A 1,564-nucleotide genomic window follows, 5' to 3' on the forward strand; every position below is an offset into this window, starting at 1 on the left:
AAGAGCTCCTGTGTGTTGCTGAATGTGAGCATTGATGACTGAAAGACATCTTCTGCCTCCATTTATCTGTTTACTACAAACTGTTGGATTCATGTTAAGGTGGATTTAGAGACATTTCAATTAGTGGGAAAAATTGCAGGAGGGATATAAAAAAGGTCTAATAAACAGAAACTTTTGCGACCCTAGGGGGCACGGACCCCCTGTTGAAGACCTCCGACTTAAATATAATTTTACTAGGCCATCCAATCAGTTCAGTTTAATCTGTTAAATAAGCCACCTAAAGTTCCTTTAAATGTCCAGCAGGGGTCAGTATTCTGTGAGACCGTATCAACACAGCATCAATAGTTTGGCTTTAAGATGCCTGATTAACCATCACTACTAACAACCCACCAGCTTTTATAGGAGAACCATGTTCATCACAACTGGACCAGTGTTCAGTCAGACCAGCAGACCCAAAGTCAACACCCGTTTATCCCTTTAGTCTATCCCTTTAGTCTGTCCCTTTAGTCTATCCCTTTAGTCTAGACTTTATGTTGTCTGTATCTGTGTAGAGTGATATTAACCTGGAAATAAGGAATATTTACATTCTCTAATGTTCAGGGATATTCATTTATTTTTTCTAAATAACTTAAAAATGGAGATTTAATTGTAGAAAATCTTTACTGAATATCACAAATCAGAAATAGAGAGAAGAAGCAACGCTTTCATGATCTGAAACGATGCATTCGCTGTCCGTCAGGCCCTGAGATTAATGAGGCTCTGCTGCAGCTTCCTCGACGTCCTTCACCTCGATCAGCTCCTCTATCCGCACCAACACGCTCTCCATCATGTCGAACGTGTGCAGCGCCGAGTGCAGAGCCTGAAAGGACCCACAGAAATTCATTCAAAGTCAAAAAAAGCTGCTGGTTACGGCGTCTAGAGGCGACTGACCTGAATCTGAGAGTCTGTTGTCATTTTAGGCAGCTTCTCCCCGCCGACTGATACAGACAGCACCGCCTCCTCTGTGGAAAACACACAACGTGGCGTTGAGAAACACGCCGCCTCTGCTGGGAAGGCTTTGGTGACTCTCACCTTTAGTTTTCTTCTTTTTGTTCTCCATGGTGTCGTGCAGCTCCCGCTCATAATGAGCCCTCGACATGTTCAGCCCAACGCGCAAAGGCTTCATGAACCCGTCTTCTATTTTATACAGTTCTGTCCAGATGCCCGTCTGCAGGACCCAAATCATTAGTTATGCCTTAAATATTTAAAACACCCCGATGAAAACGTCCAGGCTTCCTTTAGGCCCGTTACCGGGCCGCCCTGCCGCAGCTGGTCTGCTGTCCGGACTCACCTGGTTCTCTGTAACTTTGTCTCTGATGACCAAGTACCGCAGGAGGTTCAGAGACTCCATGATTCTGTAGGAAAAAGAATCCACAGGAGTCTGAGACGAAGACGAGGTAATGGGAGCTGCTGGATTAGCTTTAAAGGGTTCATAGAATGATTCTATAGGGTATCTGGTCCTTCAGGTCTCTAATAGGGTGATAGGATGTTTCTACAGGGTATCTGGTCCTTCAGGTCTCTAATA

General features: G+C 44.6%; 1 protein-coding gene across 1 annotated transcript in view; it reads right to left on the reverse strand.

Annotated features, from left to right (window-relative positions):
* Positions 1 to 598: 598 nt before the first annotated feature.
* Positions 599 to 1,564, reverse strand: part of glmn (glomulin, FKBP associated protein) — an 8,859-nt gene continuing 7,893 nt past the window's right edge. Inside the window, exons 12-15 of the mRNA XM_015396081.1 lie at positions 1,331 to 1,394; positions 1,072 to 1,207; positions 931 to 1,001; positions 599 to 859 (exon numbers count right to left, since the gene is read on the reverse strand). Coding sequence (XP_015251567.1) covers positions 749 to 859; positions 931 to 1,001; positions 1,072 to 1,207; positions 1,331 to 1,394 — 382 coding nt within the window. The 3' untranslated portion in view covers positions 599 to 748. The remainder of the gene's footprint in view (positions 860 to 930; positions 1,002 to 1,071; positions 1,208 to 1,330; positions 1,395 to 1,564) is intronic.

This window comes from Cyprinodon variegatus, unplaced genomic scaffold (genome assembly GCF_000732505.1).
Source record: "Cyprinodon variegatus isolate N-32 unplaced genomic scaffold, C_variegatus-1.0 Scaffold775, whole genome shotgun sequence".
Classification (NCBI taxonomy): domain Eukaryota; kingdom Metazoa; phylum Chordata; class Actinopteri; order Cyprinodontiformes; family Cyprinodontidae; genus Cyprinodon; species Cyprinodon variegatus.